Source organism: Temnothorax curvispinosus, unplaced genomic scaffold (genome assembly GCF_003070985.1).
Source record: "Temnothorax curvispinosus isolate PA1 unplaced genomic scaffold, ASM307098v1 QBEX01007090.1, whole genome shotgun sequence".
In the NCBI taxonomy this organism is placed as follows: domain Eukaryota; kingdom Metazoa; phylum Arthropoda; class Insecta; order Hymenoptera; family Formicidae; genus Temnothorax; species Temnothorax curvispinosus.
Window position 1 is genome coordinate 291,012 of NW_020216870.1, and position 26,141 is coordinate 317,152.

At 34.7% G+C, this 26,141-nt stretch overlaps 3 protein-coding genes across 4 annotated transcripts; 1 reads left to right on the forward strand and 2 right to left on the reverse strand.

Annotated features, from left to right (window-relative positions):
* Positions 1-769: 769 nt before the first annotated feature.
* Positions 770-9,872, forward strand: LOC112456680. 2 transcript variants are annotated; one of them, XM_025019375.1, is made up of 14 exons: positions 770-2,118; positions 3,295-3,482; positions 3,932-4,082; positions 5,264-5,394; positions 5,635-5,769; positions 5,868-6,032; positions 6,119-6,207; positions 6,284-6,461; positions 6,737-6,965; positions 7,094-7,255; positions 7,402-7,556; positions 8,446-8,681; positions 9,041-9,121; positions 9,397-9,522. In XM_025019375.1, the coding sequence occupies exons 2-14, from the start codon at positions 3,425-3,427 to the stop codon at positions 9,433-9,435; spliced, it is 1,809 nt and encodes a 602-aa protein (XP_024875143.1). In that variant the 5' UTR covers positions 770-2,118; positions 3,295-3,424; the 3' UTR covers positions 9,436-9,522. The 2 variants fall into 2 exon arrangements, with proteins under 2 accessions (XP_024875143.1, XP_024875142.1); XM_025019374.1 differs by having other exon boundaries at positions 771-2,118; positions 9,041-9,254; positions 9,397-9,872.
* A 221-nt stretch (positions 9,873-10,093) lies between these two features.
* LOC112456700 (solute carrier organic anion transporter family member 5A1-like) lies at positions 10,094-12,369 on the reverse strand. Its single transcript, XM_025019425.1, has 5 exons — positions 12,241-12,369; positions 12,101-12,138; positions 11,492-11,659; positions 11,237-11,327; positions 10,094-10,272 (listed from the first exon to the last, which is right to left on the reverse strand). The coding sequence occupies exons 1-5, from the start codon at positions 12,260-12,262 to the stop codon at positions 10,223-10,225; spliced, it is 369 nt and encodes a 122-aa protein (XP_024875193.1). The 5' UTR covers positions 12,263-12,369; the 3' UTR covers positions 10,094-10,222.
* Positions 12,370-14,070: 1,701 nt separating this feature from the next.
* Positions 14,071-15,638, reverse strand: LOC112456701. Its single transcript, XM_025019426.1, has 4 exons — positions 15,400-15,638; positions 14,678-14,947; positions 14,398-14,481; positions 14,071-14,298 (listed from the first exon to the last, which is right to left on the reverse strand). Exons 1-3 carry the CDS (start codon positions 15,416-15,418, stop codon positions 14,423-14,425), a joined length of 348 nt encoding a protein of 115 aa, XP_024875194.1. The 5' UTR covers positions 15,419-15,638; the 3' UTR covers positions 14,071-14,298; positions 14,398-14,422.
* Positions 15,639-26,141: the final 10,503 nt, after the last annotated feature.

Here is a 26,141-nt window from a genome sequence, read left to right on the forward strand (position 1 = left end):
GCTGAATGAACAATTGTATCGTATATAATTTAAAATCACTAAGCACCTAAAGGTTTTAAAATGACGTTAAAGCGGTAAAAAGTGAAACGAAAGTTAAACGAGATAGAACAATCGTAAAAAGTTAAAGGAGTAATTTAAAAATTAACTGTTGCGGAGCAATTTTAAAGTAAGAGAGTAGAAATTAGTATTGTTCTATGTATAATATTGCAATTGTAATTTAGATAATGCCGAACAAAGTAAGTAAGTCTCGTTCTTTATATATCTCATTTAGATTTGGATACCTTGCATAATTTATATTGAAGAATTTCAAATTTATATTTCTCTTCCGAGATCTTCTTCATAACTTTGAAGATATCACAAGCGCATAAACTGGAATATCGGGTAATGTTTATTACACTTATTTCGCAAGTCATTGCGAGAAATGTTATTTACGTAAGACCGTCATACCCGCAGGTTGATGCATTTACCTCTGAAAACGACAAATCGACGAAGATTTCACTTATGTGTAGTAATAAGACGTGTTAACATAACAGGTGATATAGGAATGAAAGTCAGACACACATGTTTTCAGTTAAAAGTGAGAGCGAAGGGATCTATATAGAAATGAGAACGTGAATCAGATTATTTCTCAATCCCAATATAAATAACATTTTGTTTGTAATTGCGTGTTTTATTTTAAATGTATTTACTTGTAAACAATTTTTTACAAAAATAGATTAATAAAAATGAATTGACAGCAATTTTTCTTGCGACATTAAATATGTATCTGACTTTTGAAATTGGATATTAATTTAATGTTTGATTTCTTCTCTACGAAAACAGGCAATTATGTGGATTCAGCAATTTTTCCTCTTCCCGATTTAGTTTCTCTCAAGTAATTTGTCCAAGTCAACATTAAAATTCGTTGTTACGATCTAGGATCTTGAGACATCCCAAAATATCCGAGCTATTTTGCTATTTTGCAACAGTCATTAACCTATGTTTTAAAAAAAATATCTACCGTAACGCGCCATTATCGAATAACGACATTCCGAGAAAGCAGCAATATGCAATTCCCTTATATTACATTGTTATTATATGTTCACGAAAGAGTCGCTTATTTTGCGAAGCGCGTTAGATATACCGTCTTGCTGTATCGATGTACATATATATGCCACTGGCTAACGAGCGTAAACGATGCCAGGTAGTTACGTAAAACGAAGGACACGGGTTTCGATGTTCGCCATCGATATAGGCTTCCAATGCTTGTTCAATTCTATTGGCTACACCGTGGGAAAACTCTGTTAACGCTGTAACAGCTAGAACATTTCGCGGCCGCACTAAAAAAAAAACAGCCTTGGGTAGCATCTTAAAATAATTTATTTGATCAGAAGCTTATAACCAAATCTTTTTCATATTTATTTCAAAACAGTCCTTTTTTTCCTTTAGATTTTATCTTTGTAAAAATGGATGCTGGTTGAATCAAAACTGGCAAACTGTATTTGCACTTTCTTTTGGACCGCCCTATACTTAATTATGCAAATGACCATCCATAAGTGAGCACTTCTGTAGCGATAACGATGCGACGACACGAAGGCCGAATTTGTGTCAACGGTGAGCGAACGTCGCACACTTGGGCGGCGCGGAACATCCCAGATAATCGTTTGCCGACCTCGCCATCGTTCTTTTTCCTTTTTTTTTTTTAACGACAATGCCGGTGAATGGATGGTCGCGCGGTGCCGGTATTTACCCAGCCGCATCCGATCGTTCGATCACACACAGGCAGGCGGATGGGAATGCCCCTCTGCTCTTCCTCGTCGTATCCGCCGTTGTGGCACGGTGCACGGTGCACGGCGGATCGCTTTTCATTTCGTTACGTGTCTGCCTCGCAGCCGCACGGTAAAGCCGGCGCAGGTCCCGGCGCCGATATCTCACTCTCCGCTCCGGCAGAACGAACGTAAGGACGGATGTCCATCGAGAGTGAATCGCGAGCGCAGCTCGATGAGAGAAGCGCGTGAGAAGCTGGAGCCGCGCAGGAGGTGCACCGATCTCTAATCCGGCCGGCGATGCACGTCCCAGCTAAGTGTGACGATCGCTACTAAAGAGAGTTCAATGACGGATCGGCGTTTGCACAACAGCGTGAGTGGACGCTTTCAAAGTACAAAGAGCAAGAGACTTGAGCTCACAATTTTTTTTTTAACGAGTGTCCGAGGCGAGTCTCCTCGAGATCGTGCGTTTGATCCTCTCTTTTACTCGAAGAATATAAACCTTAAGATATATGAATTTATTTATCTTGTCCCCCAACGTTTTATGCTGTTTACTTCTTGAATACCATCTTTTATTTAAACCATTCTTTGTAAACACTTTTCTTGGGGCTTTTTCTGTAGAATATAAGAATCATATCGTCACAAAAATACCCGGCTATATAATTGAGGTAAACCACTGGCTCATTCATATAAAATTCATATTTTACGATACTCTATAAAATTCTTTGTATTTTAAATAAAACGTAAAGTAAAATTGTAAAACGTAGACTCTCTTAAAAAAATTATTTTTTACTTGTGCTTTAAACTTATCAGTTGAATACGCGATTACGTGTCAATGCAAAAATAGCTTAATTATTATCTTCCGTTATTCTTCACTGTTTTAAATACGAATATTAAGTATGAGTCGTCATCGACATTGCAATCGTATGCATTGCACATTCGGATGCATTAATGACGCGTGACTTCTTCAGAAGAATACTTAATCAATTAGCACTTAACATTTTTTTTTTAATATTTGCAAGCAAAAAGGAATTTTCTCTTTTTAAGAGAGCATTGGATTGTACAATTATATATAGAAAATTTTTTTACTGCGAGAGGTAGGTAAATGTATGTATGTACACGTAATATCTGTTTGTGTTCGATGGAATAAAGCTTTGCGGCAAGCAGATTACAGAAGGATTTATTTTATTGGATACGAGTTTCAACAGAGCTCGTGTTCAACAAAATAAATCCTGCTATAAGCCGCTATCGCGCGGATTATGTGTGCTTACGTAGTGTTAAGAGATAGCGAAGCCAAAAGCGCGCGAGGTAAAAATGGCACACATAAAACGTTAACGTTAGGAACTCACTTGTGAGAAACGTTGCATTATTTTAAAACGTTGAAGTTAAAAGGGAGGGGTCCTTAAAGAAGAGAACCGCGCTAATCGCGGATGATCATGTTTAACTGCTTTTCCACTCGACAGCAAACCTATACGCGACCCAATGTGTCACGCGTGCCGATTTCAGTTTTTACACGTGATAGCGGCGTTACGTAACGACATTTGCACAGGTACATCAGTGGTGCGATTAGAAGCAGGAGATGCCGTTCCGGAGGTAGAACGATCTGGAAAAAATTCCTGAAAAAAAACCATCTGTCGCAATTTGGTCTTGTCCCGTAGTTTGTAGTGCAAACATACAAGATGACGACATTGCGTTTCGCCGGCATGATTTTCACCTACTGCCTTGTTTTAAGTACAGGTGAGGCTCAACGTGCGAGTAATACACTACGAAAAATATAGCTGTAGACATTATCACATCGTGAAGTGTGAAAAAAGAATTCTTTTTTTTTACAAAGTAAAAATATACGATTAATTAGAACAAATATTACAGACAAATATTATTTTAAACTGGGAAGTTTTTAAAAATAATTTAAATTAAAAATAGATTTTTTATTATTTTTAAAAAGGCACTTTTTTTTAGCGAAAACATTCAATTTTTAATTCGTCATCTTTTATTTCACGTATTTTTTAACTATAAGTTTGACTAATCGCAAGACGTGTTTAAACAATTGTCCGTCCGCGAGTTGCATTTACAATCGTGTTCTTTATCTAGCATCAGCGATAGCGCGTAGTGCATTGTGTAGGCATGACACAAGGCTATTTAACTGCAGCTCCATACTTAACAAAACGCGCATCTATGCCCTTCAGGTTGGTCTGAGAGTTGTCAGGATCAAGATACGGGATGGGAAAAGATCGTCGGGGCCAAGCCAGCAAACGCCATAGAGACTGTAATTTACAGAAACGGTGTTACAGAAACGTTCATAGGTAACAATGGTATCATCGCGCCTTGCTTTGACAGGTGATTCATCAATTAATTATATCTCCCTCTTAATTCCGTCAACTTTATAACTATATTCCAACAAATAAATTTCTCAGTTATTCCAGGAAGTCTGATATCATAAGGAAATAAAATCTTTAGATGAATTATGAATATTGTATTGCACATGGGTAATTCCACGTTAAATCGGATAAAAAATGAACTTGTTTGTAAATTGATCGCGAGCGCGTGAAACTTTTTTTATATGTATAAAATATATATAAGATAAAGAGATACGCATTTTTTTGCTCAAAATATTTTTTTCACAAAAGTTATAAGCAATACCATTTTTGTGAAAAATAAAGGAGTCAATTTTAAAAATTAATATCTCTATAGTTATATTTGTTATTGAGAAATCTTAAAAAATGTATTTTTAAACTAAAGAGATAATCTTTTTTATAAAAATAGTTTTACAAAAAATTGCAAATTTTAATTGGTATAAGAAATTGAAATGCTTAATTATTATTTTTTACCAAAAAATATACTTTTTTTTTATTTCATGGAGAAACGATGGATTCTATTTTTATGTATTTTTAACGACTGAGCCTTGCGCCATGATCGCGTCTCTGACTTGACCAAGTAGCGCGGCGCATCGATTTCTTCAGAAATCTTTTGCAGGAAGAATGTACAGTATGAATGACATAATTTACAATGTTGAATATAATCAACATTATACAAGTCACATTTATAAATATTACATTTTATAAAAACAATAATTTAAAAAATTTAAGATTTTTCTACGGCAAATAATATAGAAATATTAATTTTTCTTAGTTGATAAATTTCTTTATTTTTCACGAAAATTGTATCGCAAAAAAGTATTTTAGACCAAAAAATATTTACCTCCTTATTTTGTACCTATATATATTTCATGTTAAAGAAGTTTCGTGCGCGCGCACGATCGATTTAAAAAATACGAGGTCATTTCTTGTTCGACTTGACGTGGAATTGCCTACATATGTATTCGTAAATGCATTCAGTGAATTATACTCGCCTTGTGCGAAAATTAAGATTAATGCTTTGATATCATAACATCTTCATTAGGAAAATTAATATAAATTTAAAAAAAAAAAAAAAGAGTATTGTTACGAGTATTGTTATAAGTATGATTCTCTATTGTGCAGAAAAGTATGTAGATTTACCGCTTAAAAATTTGTCCATAGGTGTAAAAGTCTGAATTGCACAGCTTTCGTAGTCGACTTCGCGAGGAACATCTGCTACAGTGTGCAAGTAAAAAGCGAGGAACTCATTCCCGAAACGAATGCCACACTTTTCCATCAGATCTGTATTACAGGTAAGAACTGTTCTTTCATGGTATATAAAGTATTACATTTTTATATAAAATATATAAAGTATTATATTTTTATATAAAATATAAATCAAGTTATATATTTGAATTCAATTATCTGATAGAAGGAAATCATCTGAAAAGCGTTGAAAAAAAATGTTAATAATTTATCTCATCCCTGAAGAAAACTTTTGGAAATGTTTTCGGAAATGCATCTTTTAAAGCTCTTTGCGTTTGCACTTTCAGTCCCACCGAGCTGCAAACAGCAGAGATTGTGGCAAGTAGAAAGAACCTTGGGAGCTATATTGAAAGAGGGGCAGTCCGGCTGGTTTCATCAAGCACTAAAGAGAAGCGAGTGTTACGAGAAGTGTTTGCAAGCAGGTATGCAAAGTAATCATATGAATTGTGCCATAGCTATCAAATAAATTGAAACTGTCAAGAAACTGCAACCTATATATGAACGATTGAAATAATCTCAGGAGACGAATGTGCGTCCGCGCAATACCGTACGGGCGAGCCTTTGTCAATCAACGATACCATTGGTACGTGTTCGTTGTCGAAGCTCGAAAGGGGTACCAGACCGCAAGCCTACAGATCGTCGATGTATCGAGATGAGTATCTACAGGATCAGTGCCATAATATAAGTAAGTCGCTAAACCGATCTGCCTTTTTGTAAATTGTAAGACCGAACTGCATGTGAATTGAATTTAATTTATACGTCCTGATATAGCGAAGAAGAGCTATTGTTCCTATGCAGAATTCCGGAACGTATCGTTGCCATATTCGGATGTGGCGTTGCCAGGACTTGACCTAAAACAGGTATTCTATATATTTCCTGTCCGTTTTTTTTGGGCGAGCCGATTCACTCTGTTACTTGATCATGATTATTTTTTAGTGCGAGGAGAGATGTGACCGCAGTGTGGATGGTTTCATTTGCAGAGCCTACACTGTCGACTATTCGGAAGAAAAACCGCTCTGTCTCCTGCATTCCGATAGCACAATCGGTCTTGGAGTTAGTTCGCTGGTTACCAGACCTAACGTGGTCTACAAGGAACAAGAGCCTTGTCTAGATCGTATGTTTGCAATGTGGATAGTTGTATAAGTTTTGCCCATAAAACTACGGTTACATGATTCAAGGCACATGATTCAAAAAAGCATTAAAACAAAATATATAAATTTTACAAAAATTATTATTAGACATATATAAGATCCTACTCGCGGTGTGACCGGAAATGTCAATATTTATTTATTCTACACTATATACATATCAATCGCTGTTTACTTTATTACAGTCTACAAGTTTTATTGTCCAACATTTTTCATACTGAGGCACTACCTTGTTTCGCAGTGAAAGTGGAGTGCGGCGAATCAACCATGACAGTCATACTGACCACTCCGGAGCCCTTCGTAGGACGGATGTACGCGACTGGATACGGGGACATCACTACTTGCAGCATTAACGGTGTTGGGCACAACGTGACGATATTAAGATTGCCGCTGCCAAAGAAAGAGCAAATCGAGAAGCCCGGCATTGCGTGCGGCCTTACACCCGCGTTTTCCATCGACAATGAAAACCGGTACTTGGCCTCGAAACCATCTAATCGGCTCGATTAATTTTAGATCTTTGTTAAATGTAATGAAACAATAAATTACTGGTCGAATTAAAGGCCGATTTTATTAAGCCACCGGGTTTTATTCTTTGCAGAACGCACACGTTGGTCTGGGCCACTATTGTGATACAATACAATCCAATCATTCAGCGATTAGGAGATCAGTCGGTGAGAGTCGGATGCTCCTTAGACGATAGCGGCCTACCGGAACCGAGAAACGTGACCGTTCATTCGAATTTCTCTTTCGAGGATCCAAAGTAAGTCTAGCTTTTCTTCATATAGAATTGCGTACACATTTTTTCAAACGAGTGACATGTTCACTCTTTATAATTTAATTTGCCACCATTTGATGCAAAACTGTGACAAGCGTCCCCGATATTCCGGCTCTGGTTACTCTTTTTAGCGCAGGCGTACCGCCGGTTGGGTCAATTGTAGTGAACGTATCATCCGAGGTGCCAGTGATTACGATGAGAATTCTCAACGAAGACAATACGGACGCCGTCGTTACCCAATTGGGGCAGAAGCTAACGCTCAGAATTGAAATTCATCCCGTGAACGGTGAGTATCTTTTGTGCGGCATTTACATAGGATGTTCCCATACATTTTATGGTTTCTCTTTTATCACTGAATTTGATTCTATCGAAACTAGAATTTTCTTACCCGGTAAAAAAATTTTCATATAAAAACATATAAATATTATATAATTATATATGAAATATATAATTATTATGTCCATATATGTTTTTTTCTCTTGCATAATCTGTGTTTGTATATATCGTACATACAGGAAAAATAATAAAAAAAAACCTAAAAATAATTAAAAAAATTAAAAAAATTATTCTTGCATTGTATTTTTTATAAAAAGTGGAGTTTGAGGAAATGAGAAAAATTTGCCCATATATCGGCTGCGTTCGTCTTGACGCTTTCAGCGCTGAAAGCATCGCTCTATCTTCGTTTGATGTTCGATGTGCAACAAAGATAGAATGATGCTTACAGCGCTGAAAGCGTCAAAACGAACCCAGCCATAATCATATATAAATGTAACAGCTATTATATTAACTACTCTGTTATATTTATATATGATTATATATGGGAAAATTTTCTCGATTTCTCAAACTTCACTTTTTATAAAAAATACAATGCAAAAATGATCTTTTTAATTATTTTTAGATTCTTTTTGTTATTATTTTTCCTGTATATACGAACACAGATTATTACAAGAGAAAAATAACATGTATGGACATATTTATTCATATATAATTGTATATATTTATATATGTTTTTATATGAAAAACTTTTTACCGGGTAAGAATGTTAAAGTATTAATAATTTTTTAAGAAATTTTTAAAATGTAAAAAAAAACTTTACAAATTTAGTTTTAGCTGTGTATGAAATACATCTTTTATCTCGACTATACAAAAAAAGAATGATATAATTTCTTTGACAGGAACTTACGACATCGCAGCTGGACACCTAGTAGCTAGTAGCGCATCCGGAGAATCCTCGTATCTTCTTTTGGACGAGATTGGGTGTCCGACGGATCCGGCGACGTTTCCCGCGCTGTTGAAAGATCCAATCGATAACCGTTCTTTGATCTCAACATTTACTGCCTTCAAGTTTCCCGACAGTCAAATTGTCCGATTTAACGTCATCGTCAGATTTTGTATCGAGGAATGTGAACCGGTAAGTAGACTTAAAACTATTCTTTTTAATGCATTAACACATTGTTTTTATATGCGTTACGTAAAGTCGATCGTAATCAGCCGCGTATAAAAACAATGTGTTTAGGTTTTACGTTACTTCGCGTCCCGTCGCGTCCCGTTACGTTAAGTTCATCGTAATTCCGGCATAACACTTTAACATGATTTTTACATTGCTTAAGTCGTGATTGTATTATATAATATAATATTAGAAGATATTATAATTTTTTACATAAAGGAATATATTTTTTAAATAAGTAAATATTAATTTAGCACTTTGTATAAATTACAATTGTATTAATTAAAGAGCGAGAAAATTAGAAATTTATGATTTCTTTGAAGGCCACATGCAGAGGAGGACAGCTCTCGTACGGCAGGAAGCGACGGTCGATCGGGCCGGTCGAGGAGCCGGTCACCGCCGAGGTAACAGAAATTTTCAGAAACCTCACGCCCGCGGAATTACCGTTACAACTATCTATCGTCGTTCAAAGTCCAGTGATAACAGCGGGCCATTTATCCAGGGAAAATCCTGACACGCTGTTGATCACCGGCGGAAGTGAGTTTAATATATCGGTACCGCTACGTCCTCCAAGCGTCGGGAACTTCGATTTGCACTTCCGAATTCTATAGATATTTATTATAAATAATAAAATTACTGCAGAGTTAATGGAGCTATACGAGTCTTGTTTTATTTTCAGAATCTACGGACAGCCTTTTTTGCGTGGACGCGAGTCTAGCTCTAGGTCTACTGATCTTTTGGTTGATAATTCAGATTGTACTCACTGCCGGTTGCATCATAGCCGTTCGTCGCTACAGAAGAATGGCCGTAGAGGCCGAAGAGGACAGAGCTGAGATATTGGCGAGACACCTTTATGGCATTCACGGAGGAAACTTCGAAATTGCACGAAGGGTCAGGTGGGCCGACCGAAACGATTCCTCGATCGGATGACAGATTCTTTTTCCCCATTTTTCAAACGCAAGGATAACTTAGATATTATATAGATTTGTGTAAAAGGTTTTAAAGTTAAAAAAATGAAAAAAAATTGTTACACTTTTATATAAGTTTCAAGTCATAAAATTTTTAAGTAAAGTAATCAGTTACTTTTGACTTATTTATGTAATAATAGGAAATAGTTTTCGTTTTTTAAGAAATTCCAGTCATTTTATTGTAAACAAAAATTAAACTTTTAAAATAGAGATAAACTTTTTGCATTAAATGTAATACGTATATGAGATATATATGTCTATTAACGATTTATAAATATTATAAAATCTATTTATATAATTCGTTTAATGTTAGTAATTGTTAATTTTAATTTTATAACTATACAAAGTAAAAAGACCAAAGTGAAAATAAAGTCAACAAATTATTATTCTCGCTTAAAAAGCAAATAAATACACTTACATTGAATATATTATGTATACATATAGCGGTGTGTAAATATGTTTATTTTTCTTATACTTGCCAGTCTTTCATTAAAACATTTATTATCATGAATTGTATTGTGTAATGAAAATTGCAAGTTATCCAGTTCTGCCTGTTGAACAGCGTCCATAATGATTTAGTGTCACCTCTGTAAATATAAAATATTGTGTATTGAACATTTTAATGCGTTCACAATCGCACTGCCTTATACTGTAATTACATATGAGTTTTTTTTTTATCATTTTATATATTTTACAGGGCAAAGATCGTTAAATGTATAAATTTGCTATTGCAAAATCCATTAATGCTAGAACGACCGAAAGTATTTGGAAGAATGGTTTTCTTCCATCTCTTGTGTGATATAAAAGGAAAAGTTTTCTTATCTAATTTTAGCCTTTTTATTCATAATGCTTTACACATTAATATCAATTTGCTAAATAAATATAATTAAGGCAGACCGGGGCTGTTCGTGACACTGCTGAAATTTTGTCGCGGGCCTAACTTTAAAATGCTTGCTGCTAGAATCCTGTAATATCAATCACAGATGTCTCTTAGTATCCTCTAGTTACCAACGGAATGGCATTTGCGTGTCAACCACTTTTCTCTCTGACAGAAAGTCTGACTTCGGGTGCTCAAAGTAAAATTTTTTAAATCCCGAAAATTTGTTTTCTCGCCGAATAAAATAATAAGAGATCCGAAACGGTAAATTGTATTCAGTCACTCGACTTCACTAAGCATAATGCATGAGTAGATTTTATGGTATTCTTTCTTATCTGTAAGTCAAACATTTATACGAAGCGAGAAAAAAATTTAAAACAAAAATGTGCCACGATAATAGCCCCGGTCTCCCCTAATATAATTTCAAGGGTTTAAGCAATAATAATAATAAAGATAAATTAAAAGAATTGATCAAAATAATTTATTTGTCTCGTTGAAAAATAATAAAACGATTAGCTCGACCGTTCTAGCGTTAAAGCAAAAAATTGATCTTGGAGATCATTGTTACTCTGATAAAATTAAGCTTGTTTTATATTGTTATCGCGCATATATCTTTCATATAGCAAAATAAATACACCTGTTAAATATAAAAAAGTTTTTATAAAATATATCACCTTTTCCACAGCGTTGCGCGCAACCCAATCCTCCTGGATTAGTGTAATCGACGTTGTCTGTACCACAAACAGGATTGTATTCGTGTGTTACCTATAATAGAAGTGTTAATAGAAAATAATGCATTATAGATTCAATATTAAAATTACTTTTCAGAAGCAAATGTCCAAAATTCAAAAGGTTCTCTCTCGATTGAAACGTTAGCTTTTTAATAAAATTTACGTTGATGATTTCAGTAAGAAAAGAATTATAATTACCGGGCAATTATCTAAGCATGCATTGTATATGTCATTATTAGTCAGAGTAGTAGACGTCACAATTGTCGGTGTGGATGTTGAAGGAATTCTTTGGCTTCCATTAGATTGCTCGGAAGCTACTGCACCATCAAAAACGAAGCCATCTGCTTGAACTGCATTATCCAAATTCTATGGAAATATATATATATATCGAATTAAACTTACAAATATTAGACTCTCAAAAATACTTTTTTCAAAAATACAGAAATATTACTTTTAACAAACACAAAAAGAATGTGAATGTGTGTGAAAAACTTTATGATATTGGTTTCAGAATATTAAAATAAACATTAAAATATAAACAAAGTGTATGCAAACTTCGTATTATAATATTTCTATTCATAGGACATGTAAAATAAAGAGATTATCTTTATATAAAGGAAATTCGAAATATTAAAGACTCAATGGACCCACGGACGTTATAATATGTCGGCGTCATTTATTGCGCTTAGCATAACATACGATTATATTTCTTAACAACATATTCAACATATCCAAATGTCTCAAATTGTTTAAATATTTCTCAAATTCTCTCTTACAACAGATCGTACGAAAGGACATTTTACTTACTTGTGGAAATGCAGCAATGAGAAATGGTGGTACAGCAACTGTAAGAATTATTTAACACCATTGAGATAATACTAAAATCAGCTGATGTATGAGAATAATACTTCACGTCACGCGCAAAGTGTTTGAAATAGTTTTCTTACTCAGCGATAAATAAAATAACATTTTGCTAAAGTCTACTTGATATAAGAGATTGCCAAGTATCGACGTTGCGCGACGTCTTATACGCTCAAGATGATCTACAGAAGTTCGACTTCGACGATCTACTAATTGGCAGCCTTAGTTGCGGTTCTTTTTATAGAACCGGTTGCCAACCAGCGCTCCTATCTACAGTACGCGTAAGTATGAGCAAAGAGGGAATTTCCTAATATAAAATGACTTATTCATTGCATGCTAATTGCCAAATTTTTTGTAAAAATAAAAAAATATTAAAGCGAATTAAATATATAACATGACAATCTCTTCCACTAATTATACATTTCATATTCTGTATCACAAACAACGTTTATTTCTGATTTGTTTCAAACTGCGATACACGATACGAAAAAAATATATAATTATTGTTTCAATTTTTTAATTTTTTGTTTTATTTGTTTTCTTTAGGAAGAGTTTACCTCGTCAATCATCTGCAACAAATTTCTTGGTAACAAGCGAGGTAACAAATTTCATGCAAAATCCGTTAATTAAATCGATGTTTGCAAAACAACAGCAGACATGTAATACAACTTCTCATAAAATAAAAGCAAATTGACGTAAAATATCGCGCAAGATTTTCAACACCAAATAAACGGCATAACGATCGAGTAAGAATTAGGCACGGCACAATACAATTGTGGTAAATTGGCAGCAAATAGCGAGATAAAACTTGCTGTAATTATCTGCTTTTTAAAATAACTTTAAATACCTTTTTTACTTTGAAATATCTTTAAATAGTTTAAATAGGTAGCTTTTAAGTACCGTTGCTTAAATACTATTTGCTACCAATTTACCATTTATTTAACACCAATTAATTTTGCCGTACTATGTAATATATTTAAAATTTAAAGAACATTTACGCGATATTGTTATTCGAATTCTTTTTTTCTAACAAAAAGTTATGGAAATTGCAATATCAAAATATTAAATTAATTATAAAAAAAGTATAAAAGTTTATAAATAAATTAACTTAGAACTGTGCGGGAAAAAAAAAAAAAAAAAAACCACTTTCGCCGAGAATTCGTCATGACTTACTCAGGTCGTCGCATTCCTACGAATGAGCGTTTATTCGTCAGACTTATTCTTGCAAATCACATAAGAGAATGCTAATAGTAAGTATCCTATCAGCAAGATTATCTTCTCGAATACATCTTTTGGCAGCTACAATAGGATTGTGTTATTTATGTCGCAGTGTTTTAAAACTAAAAATCATTTAGAGTTGCGGCTGCTATCATGACATCCTTGGTGGAAAAATGTCTCAAAATTGTTCATATTATAAATAAAAATTTCTATAAAAATTATTAGACTTTCAGAATGCTCAGGATTTTTCAGATATTTTATACGAATTGGAATGTTTTTTTTTTTTTTAGAAAAACTCAGACAAAATAAGAATAAAATATTTCAGATTTTTCCCGCCAACATATCTTTGTAGAAATCTGAATAAATATGAGAAAATCTGTGCAATTTATCAGAAATTTTCATACAGGATACTGAATATTCCGAAAATCCTAATTCAATTATTTCTGAAAGTATCTAAAAAAAATTATATATATATTTTTAGAAATTTTCATAAAACTTAATTCAAATACAAAATTTCTGAGAAATATGAGAAATTTCTTCACTACGAATCTGTGGACATTAATATAAATAATTGATAGCCGCGGTGATGTTAGAACACAACAAGTAATTATTTGTATTTGTATGGATTGTTAAATCTTAATTTAATATAATAACAGTAGAAATGTAATCTAGTATATTATGTAATATAATAGTATATTATGTAATATAATTAATTATATATATATACTGTATATATACAGTATAATTATAATAGATCGTAGTTTTTACATAAAGATTAGCAATAACAAATTAAAAATGCACATGTTTAAATGTAGTAATACATCGAACATTAATAACACATGGAGTTTGCGACATGTCGATGACCAGGAACTAGCTGATGATTGCGATCGCATATCAGGAATTTCCTTTAATGGACGTGTGCACGTCTGTAACATTCAAAGCGTGCCGGTTTTACTATATACGAAAAAGAGATAAAATAAAATAATGTTATACAATTTTATCAATATTAAAAAATTTATCTGTACCTATATATGGCAGGCCATGCAATATTCAATTACTGCTCTGCTGGATGTATGGTTCGCAAGCCCTGATCACTCTTATCTCGAGTCCTTATAAAATATTTAGTGTTATTAAGTAAGTGGCACAAAATCAGAAATTATAAATAATTTAATAATTAAATAAAACAGATAAAGAGAAATATTTTACAGAAAAATATTACCGAAAGACGTTAAATAAATTTAAATTTAATATAACAATAAAAAATAATGATACAATAATAAAACAATAAAGTAGAATTAATGGTACCTGGATTACAATTTCTCGCGCAATTAAATCTTCCCATATTCCAATAGGTAACGTTATCGGTGCCGCATACTGGGTTGTATTCGGCAGTCGCGACACACGGACAATTAGCTGCAGTGCTTTGCGTGGAGGTACTCGATGCGGTGATTCTCGGTGTGGTGCTACTCGCTTCATTATTATCGAATATTATAGAGTCATTGGCGATCCCGTCCGACGGGTCTCTTTGCGGGAATGCCAAGGCGACCAACCAAATCATGGTCAATACGTGCACAGCTATCGAGTAAAATGACGTGTCATGACGTGCGTACGCGCATTTTAACGAAAATTTGCAGACAAATCCAGAAACCTCGAAATTGGAACTATCAAATAAAGCGTCGAGGAAATATCTTTCCGTTTTCTTTTTCTTTAAATATTTCTTTAAATATTTAGACTAAGGGTGCGATCCCCCAGACGTTTCAAACGCCGCGCTTCAGAGCAGTATTTTGTCCTTGTTTAACATTTAATAAACAACAAGGATAAAATGTTTCCAAGAGCGTTTGAAACGCTAAGTGGATCGCACTCTAAATATTTAGAAGACTTGACAAAATATAGAAAATAAATTACTCAAATTCAGATGTATCGGATGTTAAGTGAAATATTCTAAAAAGAGGGGGAAAGAAAAACCTCTGATATCTTATACATTTGGGAAAAAAAAGTCAATATCTATTTCGTTATATCGTACTCACGTGTAAAAATATATTTCATGATTGTATCCGTGCGAGTAATCCGATGTCAAGTTTAAGAAATGAGTAAAGACGCGAAATGGAAGCGACTTAAACGATCCTCGGAACAGCAACCAAATGACAGTCTTTAGCGAGCTGTTTTTCCACTTATATCGTTGTCTACTTTTATCTGTTTCCGACTTGTTTCCTTATATAGAAGAAAAAACCAGTAAGAGAGATGCGTTGCAACCGGCGGTCTCGGGGATATCCACATTGCGCACTTGTCACACTAGCGTTGACTTCATGCATATAATGATCGAGTCATTTACGGGACATTCCGTTTTTATCTCGCGTTTAAATTGTTATCGAAAAACAAGCTAGAATTTTTTATTTACTTTTGACCCTTAGTCAACTGGCTAACTTATATAATCGAATAATGTGCATGAAATTATCATTGCACTATCTTTTACTACAGCCGTTAAACTGCATATAATTGTGAATAATTTGGTCTTTAATTTGCTGTAAAAAAAAGTTGAGTTTCGCTCGTATTATAAGTTTGTTTCGTAAGAATAGCATAAAAAATAAAAAAGCAGCGTTCTCGGTATAAGTAAAAAATGTATGATCCTCTCTTTATCGTTATAAATATTTATATAACATCCAGACAAAAGCTAATAGCCTTGTACACGAGCATCATGAGCAAATCGTTTATCTCTTTTTCACGCATGCACACAGAGATATCGATTTCCTGCTCGTACTTCCTGCATCTGTAAGCGTGTTCTTTAAGAATCTGTAAAATACGTCAGCTCTTTTGAGCGTGACGTCAGAACCGAAGAAAGCTATGCTGCATTATCATACGAGATTATATCTACGTAAACAACTTTTCAAAAATGGAATCAATCTCGGTGAACTTTAGGTCGCATAGTGAAATAGAGTCGACATTGTCTGGATTAGTATATGCGCTTTTTTCATACCCGGGCAAAAGAATTTCAAATCGTTTTCTTAAAAAACGCAAACGGCTAATTGTGCATGTATGAAAAAGAGCGACAAACGATTATATCTACGCAAACAACTTTTCAAAAATGGAATTAATCTCGGTGAACTTTGGGTCGCATAGCGAAATAGAGTCGACATTGTCTGGATTATACGCTTTTCATACCTGGGCAAAAGAATTTCAAATCGTTTTCTTAAAAAACGCAAACGGCTAATTGTGCATGTATGAAAAAGAGCGATAAACGATTTGCTCATGATGCTCGTATAGTCGAGTTCCAAGACTGTTTAAAACGATAAATCTTGCATCCCTGCAGCTAAATTATACAGAATATTCTAGTGATATTGCAATAACATTGTAATTTCAGTTTTATCGCAAGAGTCTTACAACATTGTTGGAATGTTCTGTATTGCCTGAGATCCAATATAAATACTTTTGTTGTGACAAACTATGGATTTCATTTAATAAAATATATGATGTACAAGTACGTGAGTTGTAAGAATCATCTGCATATTCTCGCTTCTGACGTCACAAGTAAAGGTTGACAGACCTAGATTTTTAACGAAAGACGAATTGTCGTACTGTGGACATTGTATATACTATAAGTTTGTTTTAAGTTGTTACAATCGAATCTTGCAAAATAAAAGACAAGTTAAAACAAATTCTTGAAGTAAAATTAGGTGGTAATTATAATAAAATAGAAATTTGAAGTAAAATATACAAAATTCATCGTTAAAGGCGTATCTAGGTTTTTTGAGACATTCTTTTAAGACTATAGTTAGATGACATCGAAAGACAAAATAACTTATTGTCACCACCAAGTGCAAATTCTGTTTGTCCGCTCTTCCTTAATATTCCTGACGTCGCCGAGGTTTCTGATGGTGTTATACCAGATAACCTCTCCGCTTTAAACCAACATCTTATAAAACAGTTTATATTTCTTTTCTTATTCTTATTCTTATGCTAAATTCTCTTTGTCGGAAGTTTTTATATTGCAGCGTTAAATAAGGAAGCCTTATTAATATCTGCATCTGCAGATAATTAAATTTTGTGATATTTCCTGCGTAAATCGAGTACACGGAGATTGAGATACGAAACATATATATTATATAGAGCAAGTACAAATCAAAAACTTTCTTACTAGTTTTATTTCTTATTCTTTCATTGTTATGTACACATGTAATTGCCAGGGAAAATCCTATAATTATTCTTCTGCAGTTTAAAAAAATATTTCTGTTTTACTTTAAATTTAACTTACTTGAATTTCTTTTTTCGATTTCTAATTATATGGTACTAGCCTTATATTGCATTATAATAGTATTTTGTATATAAATTATAAATAGTATTGTAAATAAGAATGCCTAAATGCAAAAAAATTAAAATAAAAAAAAAATAAACTCTAAATTAATTAAATTTGTATTTATTAATTACATATTGTATTTATTAATTATATATAAACCAGTTCTTTAATATATAAACAAGTACAATATTCGCTGTGTGCGCAGAGACTAGTGCTGCCACGGTTAGTGAAATATCGCACTTTTTGATGGAATAGCTGTCAACGATTGTGAATATTCGAGCTACGTGTAAACTGTCGTTAGGTAATTTAAATCTTAATTTCAATGATGATATTACAAAAATTATAGTTGAAAAGATTTTTCGAGAGAAATTAACCTACATTTGTTTTAAAGGTTAACCTCTTTCTGACTTTTTGCAATGAATCTTATTATACGAACGGGATTTGGACCTGTCACTCATGACATTAAATTTAATCCAAGTTCAATACCAAAAGGAAAAGCCTTAGCAATATCGCATGTGGTTCGCGTTGAAGAATTGCGTAATAAAAATATAAGCCATTTAATAAGGTGCAGTGTAATACCGCAAACATCTGTCAATGCTATTCCGTACAAGGTACAATTACATGTAAGTATATCAATATTAATGAAATTCAAGTCAATCGTAAATAAATAAAAAAACGTTTAAACAAGAACAAAAAATTATTGTTTTGATTATTTATTCAAAATACATTATTGACGCGTTTTTACACGAAACGAAAGAATCTGGAAGAAAAACGCGGCAGTCTGCCTCGCGAAGCGAGATATTAATCGTTAAAGTTGACAACTATTTAAGTTAGAAAACCTGTCATATCGATGAAATGTAGCGACATGTACATGCCCCGTAGTCACATGTCGATTAAGCATAATTTTATTGATATTGGAGGTGAGGCCCGTATTCTAAATAAATACCATTATTTTAAACGAGGTAAAATATGATCATATAATCTCAAAGAATATACTTACTTTATTTTTTGTACCCAACGTATCCACATTTTTCGCTGCTCAATTTTATAAATCGCTTTCGGAAAAGAATAAAATTTTATTTCTGAACTTGTATTGTGAAATACATTCTTACACGTGTTCACGCAACAATTTAAATTTCCTTTCCGCAATTTTTCCATTACGATGTATTAGAAAACTCCAGCAAATAATGCAAATTCCGGCCACCATGGGCGCTCTAAGTCCTACTTTTCCGCTATAGTATACCAGCGCACACAGCGAATAGGCAAATAAAACAAACGTTTCGGTCCTTCGCTTTGGACCATCTTCAGTGAAGAAAAAATGGAAAAAAATTACATGCAATCACGCCGTCGTCAAACAATCAAAGATCGCCATTCCAGCCATGCCGTCAGTTCCGCAGAGTCCGCATCGCCATAAATCCGTTGGTCGAGTACGTCGTCTCAATTCGTTAAAAGGCGGGACGATGCAATTTCCCGGGGCGACTGTTGTCTTAATTAAACAAAGAACTTTTACAAAATCTGACTAATCAATAAGGAATCAGAAGACAAACAGTATTACCTGACAGTCATCACGTGGAAATTAACGGACATCGTCGCCGAAACGCAACTTATCATTATATTGTTTTTAATATATCTATACATATTCCAATAATCACAGTTGTTCTAAAAAACATGGAGTTGTCCATTTTCAATAGCAGTTAAGTTCATCTTTTTCATAAGGAAGACAAAAATTAGATAAAATACAATAGAAATTGATAATATATAAGTGTTAAAATTAAGAAACCGATAATATCAGTTAAGTAATAGATGAAATTAACACTCTAACATTCTCATGTTGTATTATTTTCTAACTAATTTTTTGTTTTTCTTGTAAAAAAGGTAAAATTAATTTAGCTGTTTTGGAAAATAAAAACTTATATGGTCATAAAATAAGGGTAAACAATACAGTTGTTGGCCACTCTACAATGATTGGCCATATCTTAAAAAATTAAAGATTATAAAGAAATACTATTAAAATGTTTAAAAGTGTTTCTCTTAAAAGTGTATTGAATATTTTGTATTTATAATTAAATAATAGTTGTTTTATATTTCGGAGTATCGCGAAGGACTCGGAATAACCAGGCGGGTTTTTAGCTGAACAACAAGTACTTTAATTAACAGTCACCACGTCATATATAATAATATACAGTATAATATACAGAGAGTTCCTCCCTCCTCGGTCTGTTTACTCTCTTTCTTGAGAGTCACCCGAAGCATCAGAGGCGAAATTCTGCGGCTCATGTTCCAATTCTATATTCGTTTCTGAATTAACAACGTCGTAGTTTGTATTCCATTGCTTATCATGGTCGCAATCGCTATTTTTTTTTGTATTTCGTAATGTCTTTTCCTAAACCCCGCATTTGATTTATGTGGCGCTTCCAGATTTTTCCGTTGTCTAATTTAATTTCATAATGTAATGTGTACCTAATTTCTTTATCACACATTCGAAACGCCATTTTATATTTTTATCTAAGTATTCTCGCACCGCGACTCTCTCTCCCTTTTTAAAATATTTTGAAATATCTATTTTTGGCATATTTGGCACCTTTTTATTTGTTTCCGGAAACATTAAGTCCAATCTGCTTCTTAATTTCCTCCCCAACATTGCTTCAGCAGGAGATTTCCCAAGCTCTGCGTGAGGAGTCAATCTATAATGGAACAAGAACTTCTGCAGATTGATTTTAATGTTTCCGTTTGTTAGGTTTAATTTGCGTAACGCCTGCTTGAGTGTTTGTACAAATCATTCTGCTAAACCGTTTGTTGCTGGATGATAAGGAGCAGTGCGCTTATAAAAAATACCGTTGCTTTTAACAAACTCTTGGAACTCTTTCAAAATAAATGTTCTACCATTATCTGTGACTAGGCTGCGGGGTAATCCAAAAGTGGTAAAAATTTCTCTACATTTATCTATCGTATTCTCCGCGGTTATATTCTTCATAAGATGCACTTCAGGCCATTTCGTGTATGCATCGACTAAAACTAAAAAGTTGTGTCCCAAAAATGGGCCAACAAAATCTATGTGTATTCTTTTAAATGGTTGCGTTGCCGCTTCCCAATGATGTTCAATTTTACAACTCGGATTATTACTAAAAGTGCTACATGCATTACAGTTTTTTGTTATATTCTCGATTTCTTTATCCATGTTCGGCCACTAACAAAAATTTCGTCCTAATTGTTTCATTCGCACTGTACCAAAATGGCCGGAATGCAATTCTTGTAATACTTTATTTCTTAACACTTTTGGAATTACTACTCTATCTTTTCGGAAAATTATACCGTCTTGTAGCGCAAATTCCTGATTCTTATACCCTAATGCTTTTAAACTTTTCCCTTTTTCCAGCGCCGCTCGAATCTTAACTAATAACGCATCCTTATTTGTTTCGTTTTTTATATCTCTGGCCGTTACAGGCAATGCTTCCACATTCTCGATTTAAAAAATATCCACCATATCGTATTCACCACTACGCGTTTCTGATATAGGCAAGCGTGACAATCCGTCTGCCTTGCCGTGTTTTTCCGATTTTCGATCTTTAATATTAAAATTGAAAGCTTGTAGGAATTTTGCGTAGTGTTGCATACGTAACGCACTGTAGGCCGGAAGCCCCTTTTGTAGATTAAAAATTTGTGCCAAAGGCTTATGATCGGTTAACAGTATGAATCGATTTCTATATAAATATTGATGGAATTTTTTAATGCCGATTATAATCGCAAACGCTTCTTTATCAATTTGCGGGTATTTCTTTTAAGTTTCTGTAAAAGAGTTAGACGCATATTGTATCACGCGCTCCGTGCCGTCCGGACAAATATGAGAGAAAACGGCTCCTACTCCGTACGGACTAGCATCCGTGGCAAGTACATACAAGAGGCAGTTTCGGGTCAAACGGAACCAAAATTTTCTTATCTCTTGAATTCTTGCTTAACCTTATTAAAGAACGCTTCAATCTCTTGGTCAATCTTTTGACCAGATAAACTTACTATACCCTTCTTTAGTAATCTATTTAGCAGATATAATATTTCACTTAAGTTTTTAATGAATCGATCGTAATAGTTAATTAAACCGATAAAAGCTTTCAGTTCCGTGAGGTTCGTCGGTCTAGGCATTTTATTAACGGCTTCAATTTTCTTTGGGATCCTTAGAGATCCCGTTTTTGCCAAAAATATAACCGCAATATTCGATTTGATCTTTAAGAAAAACACACTTCTCTAAATTAATACGTATATTATGCTCGGCTAACCGTTGTAATACTAATTCTAAACGCTCTAAATGTTGCTTCAAATCTTTTCCGGCAATTCGAATATCGTCAAGGAACGTTACTACCCCCGGTATGCCTTTTAAAATGCTCTCTATCGTCCGCTGCCAAATCGCGAGTGCGGATGCTGTTCCGTACATTAAACGGGTACTTCTAAATAAGCCTTTATGCGTATTCAGTGTGAGTAATTCTCTATCGGAATCATCGATTGGCAATTGTAAGTATGCCTGTTTTAAATCAATTTTTGAAAATATCTTTCCACCAGCCATTGAAGCGAATAATTTTTCAGTAGTGGGCAAGGGATGCTCATTCACTACCAAAACCGGATTTAGTGTCACACTGAAATCGCCGCAAATTCTAATTCCACCGTCTTTCTTTAATATCGGTACAATTGGCGTGACCCATCTGGACGATTCTACTTTCTCAAGAATACCCGCGTCTACCATGCGTTCTAACTCTCTCTCTACTTTTTCTAAAATTTTGAACGGAACCGTACGGCTTTTCATGAATACCGGTTGAGCGTCCGGTTTCAATTTCAAGTGCGCTTTATAATTTTTAATGCACGCATATTCGTCACTCAGAACCTTACTGTATTTTTTTAAAAGTTTATCGAATCTTTTTTCATTTGACTCTTTCAACAATTTAATGTCTTCAATTTTTTTTAAGCTACTTTTAAGTTTCTTTAATACATTTAGCTGGTTTATCCACTCCCGGCCTAACAACGGGTCTCTATCATATGTTGCACAACATACATATTTAACTCTTTAATTTCGTCGACATCGCGAACTTTAACTCTAATGTACCCTAACGGCACAAAATTTTGCTTACAATAAAAGCGCAATTTTAAACGCATTTCGTGGCAAACCATATTCGGAAAATTATGTTTAAACCATTTTCTGCTTACCAAAGTAACTGCCGAACCGCAATCTACATCAAAACTCACTTTTCGATTTTCAACATACAGCGAAGCCGTGAATTTCCCTCTGTGCTCCGTGTGTTCTACTTCGTCCACGTGGCACACTTCTTCTAACATTCTAACATATTCGTCTGGTCTTTTTTTTGCATATTTTTTGTAGATGACCAAAACCTCCGCATTCTCTACATTTTACACTTCGAGGAAAGGGTACAACTGTGCGCATAACAAGCCTGTCCACACCTGAAACAAGAAATAATGTTATTTTTAGAATTTTGCCGCTTAGGTTTATAACCAGTATTATTTTTCGCTAATGTTAACTCCTTTCGATTACCTGGATTAGTGGATTTCGCCCTTCGTTGTTCTCCTCTAGAGAAGTGTGTTTTTTTCGGTCATTTCCTCGGTCTTTAGTTTTTTTTTGGTGCTTTGCTCTTGCCCCGACACGGCTGCTTCTGGGACTTCCTCCTTCAACTTGTTCACCCCCTTTTCCGCCAGCTCGATCACGCAAGCAATTTGCAGGGCTGAGTCGCTCGTCAAATTCGCCGTTTCCAGCAGCCTGGATTGGATTCTTTGGTTTCTCAAGCCAAAAACGAATTGATTCCGTAATTCCGTTTGAAGATAATCCCCGAATTTGCAATGAAGAGATAGTTCTTGCAGAGCGGCCATATATTCCTGCGTGCTCTCGTCCGGTTGTTGCATTCGCTTCCGGAAAATGTATATTTCGGCTATCTCAAGTGGCTCGGGCGCGTAAAATTCTTTTAGTTTGTCGACTAGTAACCCATAGGACTGTGCGTACGGGTCTCCAGGATACAAAAGGTCACACAAAATCCCGAAGGCTTCAACGCCTATAAAATGTAGAAGATACGCCGCTTTAGCTTTATCCTCCGTTATTTGAAAAACTCGAAACGCCCATTCCAGCCGTTGTAACCATCGCAATAATGGTTGCTGATTTGGCTCGAAGAAATCCATTCGAATTGGATTCGCGAACGTTACTCCGGGGCTAGGCGTATCCGGACGGTCTCTCGACATTCTTTCAGTTGTCGGTTCAATTACTTACTCGTAATTAATTTAGCCAGCTCACTTTCTCTCTCTCTTTCCGCTTTTACTCCAGACTAACGTCTTCTCCTTCGTCTCTCTTTCTGCCACGTGGCCTTCTCGAAACTTCCCGAACTCCCTTGACTTCCGGTTTGCGACGTGCCTCCGAACTTCTCCAAATTATCCTCGTCGCCACTGTTTTATATTTTGGAGTATCGCGAAAAACTCGGAATAATCAGGGGGGTTTTTAGCTGCACAACAATTACTTTAATTAACAGTCCTTAATATACAGAGAGAGAGGCCGTGAGTTCTCGTGCTCTTAGCTATAGGCACGTCCTATCCCTTGCCGGTTCCGAACGAGAGTTACTCGTCCCGCACGCACACGCGATCTCACGGTCCCGCAATCCACCTGCTACGGATCGCTAATTGCTTCCCGACAATAGACGCGAAGGGTGCATTCGGGGAGACGCTATTAACGCTATAAACGCAAACGCTATGAACTTCGTTCGAGGAGCCAGCGCGAAAGCGATAGCAAGCTCCCCGAACGCGGCTGAAGCGCCAATAGCATTTTGTGCCTCACCTCGAAAATAATAGCGAAAATAGCGCGGATTGGCAAAAAAATCGGCACTTTTCAGCCGATTTTCAGCTGGCTCCGCCCAGCGCCTTCTCCTTACCTCGCCATCCCGCGCGCAGTTCACGAGTCGTTCAAGGGTCAAGAGCGTAAACATGTGTTTACAATAGCTTTCACGTCACTCGTGAGGTACTATTGTTGACGCGTTTTTTTTTTTTAAGTGGTATCCCCTGTAGGCCTAATCCACTGACGACTGAAAGGACTCTAATTGAAGCAAAATTAAAGGAATTAAGAAAATTTAGGACGTCTTTCGGGATCTTTTACAGGCGAGAGCGGGAATAGGTATCTATTTCCATATTAGATGTTGCGAGCCGCATAAGACGCGGTAAAGATTCATCACTTAAAGAAGAACGCTTTTTATTTTTAATAAATTTTATTTTTGAAAAAGAAGTCTCACATAAATATATGGACTCAAACATGGAATAAATCCGAAGGCCGAAATTATCAAGTTTTGGGTATACTGATTTGTTTAAAATTTTGAAAAAATCAACACCGGTTTCTTTAATTGTTTTAAGGGATATATCACTATGCAAATCGCATAGTTCATCCTGCAAATCAAGATGTTGTTCTTCGATTGGCGCTGTAAGGGGATTCTCAAAAAGAATTAATTCGGTTCTAAGTTTTTCAAAACAACTAAAACGCGTATTGAATTCTTCTATGAGAGTATCTACGAAATGAATGTATTCCTTGAAATTACAGTTACTGCCGTGTTCTTCGAGAAGAATCTGGCAAGGAAAAAAGTGAAAAATATTATCATTTTAAGTGAAATTTGAATAACTATAATTTTCTTCGGAAAGAATCGACATGACTAACTAATTGGGAAATATTCTGATTTGGTCTTTGCAGCTTTAAATTGAGAAGCCTAAGTTGATTTATAGTCATGTCAGTAATAAAAGTAAGTTCACAAAGAAATGTGACATCTTGCAAAACGGCTATATGTTCCTGAAATTTTGGATTGTTAATTTCTTGCAAGAAAAGGAGGATCTCTTTTCTTATGGCAAAAAATATTTCCAAACATTTTGCAGCACTAAGCCAACGTAGTGGACAATAAAGTGGGACATTTGTGTGAACAGAATTATGTTCCTGGAGAAATAACTGAAATTTTCGATGACTAAGGAACTTCTGTCCACCTTTAATTATATTAATTATTTTTGTCATAGTCTCCATATAACTGTTGACAGTTTTACAACTTTGCCGCTTAGTACTTCCTGATGAATTATACAATGTATAACGGGGATATTAAAGTTTCGCTGCTTTAATTGACCAGCGAATCCTATCTTTGAACCGGTCATAGCTCTCGCGCCATCAGTAGTACTTAATCGAAGAACATTTATTAAAATCTACTTAAAATTTTTTAAGCAATTCTTCAACTGCTAAAAAAATATCAAGACCCGTTGTTGTGCTATGTAAAGAGACGAAATCTAAAAGCTCCTCGACACACGAGAAATCGTCTTGCACGATTCGAATAAAAATACTCAGTTGACTCGTGTGTCGAATATCGGTGCTCTCGTCAAGACATAAAGCATAATATGTACATGACGTTAGAAGATTCTTTAATTTTTTTTCTTACAGAATTACTGATATCAGTAATTCTTGAAGATATTGTTTTTGCA